Below are 13431 nucleotides of genomic sequence, written 5' to 3'. Positions count from 1 at the left end.
TTGCCCTTGACATCCCTGGCCAGATTTAATTCTATCAGGGCTTTAGCTTTCCTAACCTGATCCCTGGCTGCTTGGACAATTTCTCTGTATTCCTCCCAGGCTACCTGTCCTTGCTTCCACCCTCTGTAGGCTTCCTTTTTGTGTTGGAGTTTGTCCAGGAGCTCCTTGTTCATCCATGCAGGCCTCCTGGCCTTTTTACCTTATTTCCTTTTCACTGGGATGCATTGCTCCTGAGCTTGGAAGAAGTGATCCTTGAATATTAACCAGCTTTCCTGGGTCTCTCTTCCCTCCAGGTCTTTATCCCACAGTACTCTGCCAAGCAGATCCCTGAAGAGGTCAAAGTCTGCTCTCCTGAAGTTCATGGTAGCAAGCTTGCGGTGCACCCTCCTCGCTGCCCTAAGGATCTTGACCTCCACCATTTCATGGTCACTGCAGCCAAGGCTGCCCTTGAGCTTCAGATTCCCTATCGGCCCCTTCTTGTTGGTAAGAACAAAGTCTGGCTTAGCACCTCTCCTCTTTGGCTCCTCTATCACTTGGAGAAGGAAGTTATCATTGATGCATTCCAGGAACCTCCTGGACTGCTTATGCCCTGCTGTGTTGTCCCTCCAACAGATATCAGGGTGAAGTCCCCCATGAGGACCAGGGCTTGTGAATGTGAGGCTGCTCGTATCTGTCTATAAAGGGTCTTATCTGCTCGGTCTTCCTGGTCAGGTGGCATGTAGCAGAACCCCACTATAATGTCACCTGTCCCTGCCCTCCCTTTAATCCTGAACATCATGGGGCATAACAAAATCTGAATGGGCTATGTTAGAAGTAATAACTGTTCTCTAGAGCATAATCAGGTTCTGTCTACTTTCTCTGGAGTGTCTGCCAACATCGCAAAGTCCTTCTGTATGCTTAAGGGGTCACCTTAAAACCACATTTTACAATTGATGTTTTGATACAAAGTAATTGTCTTTATAGCAACTGATTAGATTAATATTTTGAGCTGAGGCAGGAGAAATAAAAGGAAAGAGGCACTAATGAACCTAATAAAGAGGTTCAGTCTAGAATGGTTGTTAATCTATATAACTAACTTCAGGGAAGAAATGTTTGGTGTTGATAAAGCATTTCCTTAGTAAATTACTACTGGCTCCAGTGTAAGACATTTACAGTAAACACCAAAAGTCTGCAAGGCATCTGTTCTATTCACAGTGGAAGAAGGAACTTTGCTCCATTAATAACTTTAAAAACATGCAGTAACTAATTCATGATGGCAGTTCAAATCCTATCAGCAGCCTTCATTATTTGACCAAGCTGAGTTCAAAGATAGAGCAAGGTTTAAAAAACCCTTGAAAGTTTTAAAAGTACACTTCAAATTATAATAAAGAAGCTGTGTTGTTCTTCTTTCTACTAAATATAAAAAAGCTGTAGCTTTAAACCATGTGCAACAACATTATTTTAAGAATACATGCAAGATAAGAGTTAAAATGTACATATAAAATCCTACATGATCTCAGATTCTGTTTTAGTGAAATTGTATGTTATATAAAGAGGGCATGTGTAATATATATGTATGCATATATAATAAAATACTTGCTGGAATTTTAACATTTGACTTTACTAGAGATTTAGTGGGACTTTGCCCAAGGCAAGTTTTTAATAGCAATAATAAAAAAATACTTAATGGTACTTAGGGTAAATAATGTGTGGTCACTATGTTTAAAAAAAGTAATACCAAACATCTGTGCTACATTTCCACATGATAAAATCTCCATATTACCTACAGTTCTCCCAAAGTTATAGAGAAAAAAATGTTTATTTAAAATTCTAGAAGAGACATGTGATAACCAGTTTAAGAACTTTAAGGCAGGCACCTTGTGTTTTCTGACAGGAATGTATATTTAGTGATCTTCATGATATTTAATTCTGAACATGAAGAATGCCATGGTATGACATTATGGCTACAAGACAGATTTTCAACCATTAACATACTTACAGGGAGACTACCTGGCCCAAGAATGTCCTTTTTCTTACATGAGTGTATTTGCAAAGACCACTTTGTTCCATACAGGATACATTTCCTTATCAAAGCAAACACCATATCATTTTGTCTCAGAAAATATCAATAAAATTCATCCACCTTTAAAAAACATTAACAAAAATATTTGAGTGAGGTTAGTCACAGACATAGGATTCAGTCTAACTCAGTGATGGAAAACTGAGTGCAAACTGGGCCGAATTTCTCAGAAACCATGGAAAAGAGCTCAACATTCTCTCCTCAATAGGCTGAATCTCAAAAACTGAAACAGAAACACATGCTCACACTTTTTGCTATTCAGTCAGAGTTTTATTTGTTCTTTCTTGCTTTGTGAATCAGCAGCTAAGGAAACTTTTGTTATAACTATCGCAAAGCTGGGAATCTAGCTATCTTTGTGAAAGCTTATTGCCTAGATTTTAAACTCCCTAATACATGGAAAGAAATCTAATCCCATTTTTTGCATAGCTTATTTCCCAACATTTTAATGAACCTCACCAACACTGACATTCTTTGCTATTCCTGTAAAAGACCAGGATTCCTACTTCAGCTGAAGTGTCCTCCTCCTCCTGTATAATAAGCCTCAAATTTGCCATTCCTAAGACCTTCAAACACAAAACTTGAGCAAACCTATCATCACAAGTTTGCCTCTGTGAAACAAAGTTTAAAGATGCAGTACACTGCACAATGCAGAAAAGTACAGTCTTTGAGGGCCAGGTAGTTAACATACCAAAGTCAGTCTGAATCTGCTAATATGAAAATAAAGAAAAAAAAATGGGTTGTTTCATTTTCTGGAGTTATTCCTATGCTTCTGGTACACTAACTATTTGTACGTCTCTTCCATGTACCTTCCTTAAGGAATATAATCTAAGGCCTGGAGACATTCCAGATCTTTGAAGGCAGCTATATTATGAAATTCTGCTACAGCTATTCACAGGAAAAAAAAGAAACAATCAATGACATAAAGAAATTTTTACATGATTCTTGGATATGTGGCAAATTATTTTGAATCAAAACAGCAGGGTATTGGTTTCTGGTAACGTGCATGTTTATGTGAAATGGGAAGAAAATTAATATGAAAAACATTTCATAATTGACAAAGTGGTAGAAACTGAAGGACAACAAGAAAAGTTATTTCTCTCTACCTAGTTAAGTAAACTTTGAAAAAATTACTAGCTAGACAAAAACAGCTCTGGAATAAGAAAGAACATATATATCCCTTACTATCCAATTCCTAGTATGATCAGTACTCAGGGAGTGCAGGTCAAGGAGATAAAATTGACAGCCATTGGAGACATGAGTGTGTAGAAGAGGGTGTCCTTAATTGTCACGACCAGTTGCTTCAGTTTCTCTCACAGCATATTATTTTAATTCTCTGGTTTGGTCAAATTCCACCCACCAGTGATTATTAATAACAAAAACAATTTCTTCTGCTTCTCATGCATTAGCTTTCTATTCCACCATGTTGAGAGATCTAAAAGACTGTGAATGAACAAGAGAGAAGACAGATTCCAGCTTTGGCACTATTTTAAAGAACTAAGAAATGAACAGCATAAGGGAGAAAGATGTGGTTGCATTAGGGGAAAACACGCTCAAAAGCTCAGCAAAATACATGTAAGACTTGGCCTTTCTCCAGCTAGGATTTAAAAGGTAACAGGATGGTACACAATTAGATTTCAAGAACTTAAAAACTTCATATTGAAAGTATTTTTAAACTAAATACCAATAGCATAGATTATGAGAAATTGATCTATATATGCTTTTTAATGTAGCATTGAGGCTGTAGAAAACCAGTAGTCTTCAGTTATTTTTTCCACATTCAACCTCATTTCCACCATGTTCAGCTTTTTTTTCCGTAGATGGCACTCTTTCCGATGGAGACTACAGCAGAATCTATCACTGTAAGGGTAATTTGACACACTAGAAAACTCTGTTCGTTGAATAACTTAATTTGCTGCTACAAAGAAGTTTATCTTCCTTAACCTGTTTCAAGTGGAGAGGCAGAAAGTCAAATAGCAAAACTAATTAAACAGAAACAAGTGTTCATGATTTGATCAAACAGCATGTTACACATGACAGCATACTAGTTTCTCAGAAATACACTCAACACGAGCTCTATACTCCAACCTGTAAAAATACAGAGAGGAGAATATTTTAGGTGAAGTTCTAAAGTGACAAATATTTTGTTAAAGATACAGGAAGATTAACACAATTTGTGTGAATGCTAAATAATTCATGAATGGAATTAATTAAAAATATATCCAAGTTCCAGTTTACTTTTAAAGCATTCTCAGGGGAAAAGAAAAAAAAATCCAGTAATTCTGCAAGGTCATTTACACAGTTAGGATGAAAATTTACAAACGCTAGTTAAAAAAATAAAAGTATCAATCCACTGACAAGACCACTCCAGAAGATTCTACACAGTAATTCCTGTTTTATCATGCTGGAAAACTGTATGGTGCAGGATGAAGACTACACACAGTGACAGCAATTCAAATGAGCACTGCAGAATAACAAGGGTTTACCAAGCTACAAATGAAGATCAAATGTTGATCCATTCAGAATTTTAACAAATAGATAAAATTATACAGAATATCTGACATTCCCTCAAAGCATGCAGACAACTTCCCATAACAATACAGCAAAAGAAAAAATTTGAACCTTAGAACAATTTTTAAGAGCCCACTTGAACAATCAAATCCAGATACCTTGAAAAACAAGCAGGCATCTACTAAACATATAGTTTCTAAAGAGTTCATACACCCTACACATCGTACTTCCAGAGCTCCCTACAACAACAACAACAAACTCAAAACCCATAAATATCATGTGCAACAGGAAGAAAGCTGGAGAGACGGACTTCACCCAAAGCCTTGAATTCTTATAATAGCAAAGAAATTGTTAGCCAAAATCTCCAAATCACTAGATAGTTCCTGCCAATCTGACAGGGACATATTCCAGACAGCAAAATCTATTAAGTTTTTAAACCTTGACCAGTTACCAAGGCATATCAGCATCTCATAAGCAGAAATTCCAGTAAAACCCATTCTATACTTGCAGTACTCCAGACAAAAGACAACCTCTATATCCTCATATAAATTGAGGGAGAAATAATTTTTTTCCTGGCCCCTGAGCATAACCCTGGGGAACTCTGAAACAAAAATAATTCAGTGTAAATATAGCAGAAACATGCACAGTCTGTAAGTAGCAATATGATCTCCTTTTAGCATTCCTTGGACTAATCAATAAAGTGGATGCCCAAGGACTTCACTTGGAAGCTTACGTTTTATCTACTCTTCAAGCTCTGTTTAATTCCATTTCTCTCACTACTCTTGTCTACTATGCTAATTAGAAACCTTCTTCAAATTTCCACTGTAAATTTATTCATGTCCAATACACACCCAAATTAGGATTCACAAACTTAAGCGATACTGGTGCAACAGGTGAAATGCAGTCACATAACAAAACAAATATTAAAGAGCAAATCATCCATCCTTGAAACAGAGTGCATGTACCACTCTGAGAATAACAGATCTAAATCCAGAAACTTGTTTGCTAGTTTATAGAACTTCTCCCACAGTCCTCCCTCATCACAAACTCACTATTATTAATTCCTTATATAACTCCTTCCAGGATCCACTGACTTTCAGACTTCATTAATGGGTGGCATCACTTTTTAATAGAATTCTGCCTGTGAAAAGATTCAGGATCCACACCTTCACAAGAAAATTTTACTGAAATGTATCATCGTGCCTTGCAAATTTTCCACTTTCTAAGCTTCAGATGGGCCCCAGATACCACCGAGTTCTCAATACATATTATAGGTTAGAGAAGAAAAGAGGAAAAAAAAAAGAAAAAAAAAAAGGAACACCCCCCCCAAAGCAGCCATAAGCTAAATACGAAAGAATTTGTCCATAGCAAAGAAAATATTTTAACAACATTCTGTAGATGTAAATAGCTGTTCTAAATCTCTAGCATTCATATGCTTAATGATATGCAAGAGCCAATAATAGTTTTCTATGCTCTTGTACTAATTTTATTCATACTATGATCTGTCAGGCAAACTGGTGTTTCTACCAAACTGGAAGTTCAATCAGACTACACTGTTGCTGAGTTTCTAAGGAAACAGACCCATTTATCCCAATTTCCCTTACTGTGGGTAGCTTGTACACAATCTTCCAGCAATTTTCACCCTTCTTAACAGAAAGCAACAGGGTCTTTCTGAGGAAGACTCACACTGTCTTGTTTGCCTGACAGTAGTCACATGATAATGCTGATGGGCTGCTGGGATGTAGAGGGGCAGATGGGCTTGACACCAGGCCAGATTTTCTTTCAACTGTAGTAATCCAATCATCCCAAATCCAGTCCCCAAAATGCATTAACAAGTGATGTGGACAGCTGGTGTGGGTGGGCTTGGGATCAAATTAAGGATCTCTCAAAGTACAGCGCAGCCAACACCCCAGTGTTTTAATGTGGCAACATTATGTGGTATATTTACTTAAAGAGTTGGGGTACCACATGTGAAAATACATTAGAAATGCACATAGGCAGAAGCCTTTGTTTAAATGGAAGGCAAAACATTTTAAAACACTCATTTCAAACACAAAGTGTATAAAATCAAACACAACAGTAACATGCACTCATGACTAGTTCATAGCAACAGAAGGTATTACTTCCCTCTTCAGTAGTTCTGGTCTTCATTTGCCAAACACCAGTTTGTCAAAATACAAGGAATACAGAAACTACATAAAGCAACGTCAGAGTTGATAAGCCCCAAATACAATAACTTTTCTTCCATAATTTCTTATACTTGCTTTCAAATGTCATATAGTCCTGTTATGTATTTATTACAGATGTAAAGCTATATCTTTTTTATGAAAAAAATGAGAGCAGAAAAAGAAAACACTTAGATACTCTAAAGTATATTTCTAAAACTGTGAGTACTTTGACAATATCTTTTAAACAAATAAATGAGTTTTTCGTTACCTCTCTAAGATGCATGTTTTCCTTCTCCTTCTGATCTAAAATCATTTCTAAATGATTAACCTGAGATTCAGCCTCTGCCATCCTTCGGGTTCGCTCGTTGTCATCTTCCATTCCTTTAGATGGCAAGCCTTTACTTTGCAACATTTCCAGAAGCTTTTTTATTGATTCATCTCTGGCATTTAACGTTTGCTTTTGTGTTTCAATCCTAAGCTCCATTTCTTCTAGTGTTTTTCTCAACAGGAAGAGCTCTTTAGCTTGTCGATCATGTTCTGCTTGAAGTCTTCGAAAATTCTCCTCTGTGAGCTCAATGGTAAAATGCTCAGCCCCGCGGTTACCACTTTCTTGCTGGAGAAGATGGTTAAGGTCTCTCTGGGTTCTAAGCTCATCCTGAAGTGCCTGGATTGTCATTTGCAGATGCTGCAATACAGAAAAGAAATTAAAACCAAAAACAAAAACAACAAAAAAACCCACAATTTAGAATCTGAATGTAGGATTAGTCTTGGATTAAACTTTTGTTGTATGCTGTTACAAAAAATCATTAGAGTCAATGATGAAAGTATACCAAATGACCTTATAAAATAGCAAATGCATGGGACAATATTTGTAATGATATCTTTCAAGTGCTTCTAGAAAAAAAAAAGACAATAAACACACACACAAAATAGTGTCAGCTACAGATAAAATAAATAGCAAAGAAAGGCAAACCAACAAACCCAAACACTAGGCAGTAACACATCCATTTGTACAATCAATATGTACCTACAAAGCTGAAAGACTCAGTATTCCATGTTTTCTAAATTACTTCATAGACTAAAGGTAATTCTGTCCTTCATGGTGCTCAACAATACTGTTGTTTATAAAGTCCATCAAAGCACTCACTACAACTGAAGTGGGCTATGGGGAGGGGCTGAGTTGGGGCTGGTTGGTTTTTTCTTTTGGCAACTAAAGCTATGAACATGTTTAGTAAACAGGATTACTGTATCTCTAACAAGCAAACAAAAAACCACAATAAGCAATACTGAATTTTGAAAAATAAATTGACTGCAAATAGTGGACAAACCTTTGTTCTCCTGGCATCCAAAAACTGAACAGCATGGTAAATGAAAAAATGAAGCAAAATCAACATAAATAAAGGTCAGATGCAAGCAAAGGAGATTCAACAGAAAGAACTGAATTCAACAAAAAGTACCTTCAACTGAAAAAAATAATTGAGTTATACAGAAAGGCACCAACAACTTCACAGTACTCAGATATATAAATCTAAACTATAGACAGACTTTACTCAATAGATATGACAAAGAAAAATGTATTAGAAATAATCAATCCCACAATGAATAATAACATTCCTATTCTATCTTACTGTTCTTTTACACTTTAAGGTTTTTCAAAACACAGTAACTTGTCCTAAAATATTTGTACTACATCTGAGTACAGGGTTCTTTCTCTGTTCAAGTAGTAAATCTTGCACTCCTTATTCAACGCAAATCAAAATCAAAAAGGGTTTTGCCCTTGTTAAGGTTGGAACATAGATAATAATCCTAAAATACTATGGTTTACGATGTTCATTTCAGTTTGTATTTTTATCTATTTGTTTTTCTTCTGATTTTTCCCCTCTATTCACTGCCTACACAGCATACTGTATTTATAGAAATATGAATTCCTGAATAGTCGCACAGTCTGGACCAGAAGATATTTGATTGCAGAAATTAGGGGACTTAAATGCATGGCACCAGAGTTTTTTTGCATGAATGGATATTCTGCTACTCCACATTCTAAAAACAAAACAAAAAACCAAACACACACAAAAAAACCCAAACAAACAACAAAACATTATTTAATTTGATACTACCATCATGTTTAGCACAATTACATCTAAAGCTGTCAGTTTGTAACAATAATTTAAACTAAATGAAAAACGCAAAACCTTAAGAAAACAACTTTTGAAAACACATCTTTTATCAGTTATTTCAAATGGAAAAAAGTATTACCAGTGGTAGAATTCTGTAGTTAAACACCTTGAATCTGTTCTATCATTAATAGCACTGTTTTAATCAATGTCCAAATCTTAATTCTCTTAATATTTGCATCTTATTAGGCACACACTCAGTTAAGAGCATACAAATGTAGGCTACTCATTTACAGCTCTGCTTTTATTTAACGGTAATTCTTAGCTTTTCTTTATCTCATAATCTCTTTAATTATTTATATAAACTTAAAAGCTCCTAATAAACTTAAAACTCCTCTAGATGTAGCAATTTTCCCACTTAAATCTACTAATATACTGAGTGTTTATGACCCTAAGGCTGACAGTTTTAGTACAGAAATTCAGTGCATAAATCCGAATCACATTTTCAAGTAGTATAGAAGTTATATTCAATGATTATCATGAATGAGTGAATTAAAGATCTAGGAAGGCAATGCCAAAGAGGAGCAGATGCTGCAAAGTAAACAGAATCAAAACCATTTCTTTTTAAATGCTTTTTCACTATGTTAAGTCATAGGAACATAATTTTTGTAGATTACCTTAACCAGCCAATGCACTAGTTTTGCAATGATTCCAAACTAAATGACATCTTGCATTAGAGAATACAGACTTACAGTATTCTCTAATCCTTTTTAGCTTTGTAACACTGAAAGTTAGAGGAGAAAAGATACTTGAAAATACCGAATGAAAAATAATATAGTTTTTACTAAATAGATTGCAAGTTTTCTTTATACAAGAAAGTATTATTTTTCTTCGCTAGCATTAGAGCATAAATATGGATTAAATCCTCATTTAAAAGTATTAAAAAGAAAAGGAAAAAGAAAACCAGAAACCACGTTCATATTACATTACATTCTTCAATATATGACTATTGAGATGGAAAAGGCAAGGCAGCAGGTGAAAGTAACATTTCACTTTTTCAAAAAAATAAATTCTCAGAAAAAAATGTGACAGACACCTCAAAGAATACATTGGAATATCTCCATTCTCATCTTTGAGAACATTTTAGCTTAGTTGATGATGACGCAAGCTACTTCAAAATTACACTCAATAGTTTGTTTCAGTGGCATGACTGATAAGGGATTTTTTTTTTTTTTTTTAGGTATTTAAGAACTCATAATACAAGTTTCTATCTTGAAGCTCAAGGAACAGGTTTTTCTCTGTTCAGGTTTTGTTGTTGTTACTGGTTGGGGGTTGGGGGGATAGCACTTAAATCCCAGCTTCTGACAGAAAGCAAGTGTGCATGAGACTCACAGCTTCCATTTACAAAAATACATTTTTATTCAAAGGCTTCAAAGGAAACCATGAGACTGTTGCAAATGTGACAAAAATTAAAACAACCACAATCAAATAAAGAATAAAATTTATATAAAATTTTTCATACAATCTTATAATTTAGCAAAACAGCTTCTTTTTTTATGACTTTGCACTTGGAATTATATAACTGACCTATCTGACACATCTTTACTTGTTTTTCTGGTGGATGAAAAGCTGGACATGAGCTGACAATGTGCGCTTGCAGCCCAGAGAGCCAACCATATCCCGGGATGCATCAAAAGAAGAGTGACCAGCAGGTCAAGCGTGGTGATTCTTGCCCCTCTACTCCGCTCTCATGAGGCCCTACCTGGAGTACTGCATCCAGCTCTAGAGCCCTCAGCACAGGAAAGACGTGGACCTGTTGGAGCAGGTCCAGAGGAGGGCCACAAAAACGATCAGAGGGCTGGAACACCTCTCCTATGAAGACAGGCTGAAAGAGTTGGGCTTATTCAGCCTGGAGAAGAAAAGGCTCCTCGGAGACCTTATTGCAGCCTTCAGTGCTTAAAGGGGGCTTATAAGAAAGATGGGGACAAACTTTTTAACAGGGCCTGTTGTTATAGGACAAGAGGTAATGGTTTTACATAAAAGAGGGTAGATTTAGATTAGCTATAAAGACGACATTTTTTACAATGAGGGTGGTGAAACACTGGAACAGGTTGCCCAGAGAGGTGGTAGATGCCCCATCCCTGCAAACTTTCCAGGTCAGGTTGGATGGGGCTCTGAGCAACCTGATATAGTTGAAGATGACCCTGCTCATTGCAGGGGGCTTGGACTAGCTGACCTTTAAAGATCCCTTCCAACCCAAACTATTCTATGATTCCTGTTATGGAAGGAAGCCTTGATTAGAGCTTATTGAAAATTTTCAGATTAAAATTATGGAAAAATAGATTTGTAACCATTTAAACTGTTCATAACTTTGCATCAAGCTTTGCAAACAGCAGCTCTCAAAATCTCAAAAGAATTCAAGGAATATTTTCTTTTTTGTTTTTCAAACTAGAAGTTAAGTCTTTTAAACTTTTTCATGCTATTTTTAATTTTAAGTAGTCTTTTTTTTTTTTTAATGGAGTTAGAATTTTTCTAAGTGACATACTTCCTTTTGATCAAACAAACTTTCACTCAACATTATACAAAGAAATTTCCCTTCTAGTTAATTTTCAAGTTGGTGTCCACATTAGCTATCAGCCAGAGCTTCAGTCGCAGGGCATTTATTTGAAGAATGATGCTCATATCTATATATTCTTCAAAAGAATGACTGACTGAACACACATAAAATTTACTTTGCATAAGCACAGTAAACTAAATCCTCTGCATTCCAAAATTATTTCACTACTAAGCAACAGCAATATTCAGCAACTACTAGTAGTCTAGAAATAGTCAAAAGAATTGTTTTCTCTGATCTGAATAATGATTTAAGATACACCCTCCTAATGTTAAATTAAACAATATTTATTACTTGATGCTAAAAGCTATTTACAGCAGTCTCTGTACACTAAATGACTATACAACCATAAGACTTCAGCTAAGCAAAGGGAAACTAATTTCCAAAATATTTAAAATGATGTAAGAAAAATAAAAGCAAACTTAATATACACGTTGCTAACATACAACCCTTCCGAATGGAAGCTGTAAAAGCCAAAACTGTTGGATCAATACACAAATAATTAGAAATCAGAACTCAAACATCAATTCTGGTTAAGATAGAACAGACAACTTCCTTTTCTGTCCCACAGCAACCTATGTATGCAATTCTTAGGTTCTACCCATGACCATGTTTGTCATTAAACACAACAGTAGTTGTGGCTGCTTCTCAGTAATTATGTTAAAACTAACAGCCTCAGCTGTGGCAGGCTACTGCTACTTTGACATAAAAGAATCCATTTTTGTACACCTTCAAGACTTAGAACTCTCTTTGAACACGATGGACTAGATTTAGACTTGTGGTGGCACAGATTTTTGTATCTGCAGCTAGCTAAGAAAAGGAAAGAACAAATGTTGTGAGGGTGGAAAGAAATTGTATAATTAATTGCAGTGGGGGAGGAATGTAGGAGTGCTGTGAATATCTGTCACGCTGCTGTCATCACACAGACATAGAACTTTATGGGATTTTAAAAAAAAAAGCAAGATCTATCATATATTTCATAATTTCTATTAAAAAAAAAACAGTTGACCAGAAATATTTCCATACCAATTTCTTGGTAATAGATAAACAGTTTTGTTGGAACTTTTTCATTCCTTCTCTGTAGCCCAGTTCCAACAGGCAATCCATGGAACTGCATAGGAGTTTCCATTAATCCTTCTCTGAATTAACCATAATGCAGGTTTTCAAAATTTGCCCCCATAAATTGAAACAAAACTATGAAAGGAAGATGAATGAATGGCCCTCTCTGGATTCCAATTCACATTCTACCCAAGTTCCTCTGGTCTGTGCCAACTAGCTATTCCCAAAGGAATTGCCTGCAGACAACTGTCCTGCCACAGTATGCCTTGGGCCAGAGCACATAAGCACTTTCAGAGCATCCCAAAGCCTTAAATATACAGTGAACAGTGGATGAAAAGGAAATCAGAAGGAGACTCACTGATTTAGAATTGTTTGTCGACCTACAGAAGTTGGTACAGAACCTACACAGCTTCTCATACTTTGCACCATCACCCTGGCACCAAAACGAAGAACATGTTGAAGAATCCAGCCTACTGTTGTGTAAAAAATTACCTGCTACTAACATGGCAGGAAGTGACAAACCTTGTGTAAGGTCAAGAAAGAGAGAAATTATAGCTAGGGCTGCCTTGACTGGGAAAGCCAACCTGAAGAAAGTGGTCTTATGCTATCATCAAGTGATGGATATTGAATCATAGAATCATTCAGGTTGGAAAAGACCTTTAAGATCAAGTCCAACCATCAACCATGCCCACTACACCATGTCCTGAAGTACCTTGTCTACGGGCTTTTTGAATACCTCCAGGGATGGTGACGCAACCACTTCCCTGGGCAGCCTGTTCCAATACCTGACAAAATATACATCCATCCATATACAATTTACTAGTAGTTTTCTGTAATGTAGTGATAATCTAACAAGCCAGTTCCTCACATAGGAAGCACTCAAATTTGGGCACCAGAGCTGCTGAAGGA

At 36.1% G+C, this 13431-nt stretch overlaps 1 protein-coding gene across 10 annotated transcripts in view; it reads right to left on the bottom strand.

Annotated features, from left to right (window-relative positions):
• Positions 1-13431, bottom strand: part of ERC2 (ELKS/RAB6-interacting/CAST family member 2) — a 556068-nt gene that overhangs the window by 444024 nt on the left and 98613 nt on the right. For 6 of the 10 annotated variants that reach the window (XR_011329694.1, XR_011329696.1, XM_069812287.1 and 3 more), the window contains 2 exons: positions 8064-8087; positions 7004-7420 (listed from right to left, as the gene is read on the bottom strand). Coding sequence is in view for 7 of the 10 variants with exons in the window: in XM_069812287.1 (XP_069668388.1) it covers positions 7004-7420; positions 8064-8087 (441 nt within the window). In the remaining 3 variants the exon portion in view is untranslated. The remainder of the gene's footprint in view (positions 1-7003; positions 7421-8063; positions 8088-13431) is intronic. The other 4 variants (XR_011329695.1, XM_069812289.1, XM_069812292.1 and 1 more) reach the window with 1 other exon arrangement.

This window comes from Haliaeetus albicilla, chromosome 24 (genome assembly GCF_947461875.1).
Source record: "Haliaeetus albicilla chromosome 24, bHalAlb1.1, whole genome shotgun sequence".
Taxonomy (NCBI): Eukaryota; Metazoa; Chordata; class Aves; order Accipitriformes; family Accipitridae; genus Haliaeetus; species Haliaeetus albicilla.
The sequence above is the reverse complement of the archived record's forward strand: the minus strand, read 5'-3'. Positions and strand labels throughout refer to the sequence as shown.